This window comes from Condylura cristata, unplaced genomic scaffold, assembly GCF_000260355.1.
Source record: "Condylura cristata isolate star-nosed mole 26May11 unplaced genomic scaffold, ConCri1.0 scaffold00022, whole genome shotgun sequence".
NCBI lineage: Eukaryota > Metazoa > Chordata > Mammalia > Eulipotyphla > Talpidae > Condylura > Condylura cristata.
The window spans coordinates 37,204,621-37,205,270 of NW_004567123.1; the positions used below are offsets into that span (position 1 = coordinate 37,204,621).

Genomic DNA, 650 nt, shown 5'->3' on the forward strand with positions numbered 1-650 from the left:
GCGGGCGTGCTGCCGGCCGAAGTCCTGGCACAGCCGGTCGATGTCCCCGGCCGAGTAGGCGCAGCCGCCGTGGCCCAGGGCCAGCAGCAGCAGCCGCTGCACCGCCACGTCCAGGTACCTGCGGATGGGCGAGGAGGCCCAGGTGTACCAGTCCACCTGCAGCGAGTAGTGGCTGGCTTGCTGCCGGTCACCCTGGCTGGAGCGGCCCAGGGCCGAGCGGCCCAGGGCCCTGCGGAGGTCCAGGCCCGCGAGGGCCAGCGCGGGGTGCAGGTCGTCCGTGGTGAGCAGGTCCACCAGCAGGCTCAGGTCCTCGGTGTGGGCGGCCTGCTGGACGCGCGCCCAGAGCCCGGCCAGGACGTGCAGCTGCGCGCAGGGGGTGCCGGCCCGCAGGTGCTGGCCCAGGTGCAGCGACAGGGGCACCAGCTCCCCGTGCTTCTCGCCCAGGGCCTCCAGCTGCCGGCCGCCGGGCGGGGGCTGCCAGCGCAGCGGGGTGACCGTGCGCGTGAGCTCGCTGCCCACCAGGAACTCGGCCACCAGGCTGTTGAACAGGATCATGTACTCCTTGACCATGAGGTGGGCGGCGCGGGCGCCCAGCGCACTGTCCTCCTCGGGCTGCTCGTGGTGGCGGTCACCCTGCAGCCGGCGCCGGC

General features: G+C 74.6%; 1 protein-coding gene across 1 annotated transcript in view; it reads right to left on the bottom strand.

Annotated features, from left to right (window-relative positions):
- Positions 1-650, bottom strand: part of HELZ2 (helicase with zinc finger 2, transcriptional coactivator) — a 25,397-nt gene that overhangs the window by 5,064 nt on the left and 19,683 nt on the right. Inside the window, exon 3 of the mRNA XM_012728167.1 lies at positions 7-633. Coding sequence (XP_012583621.1) covers positions 7-633 — 627 coding nt within the window. The remainder of the gene's footprint in view (positions 1-6; positions 634-650) is intronic.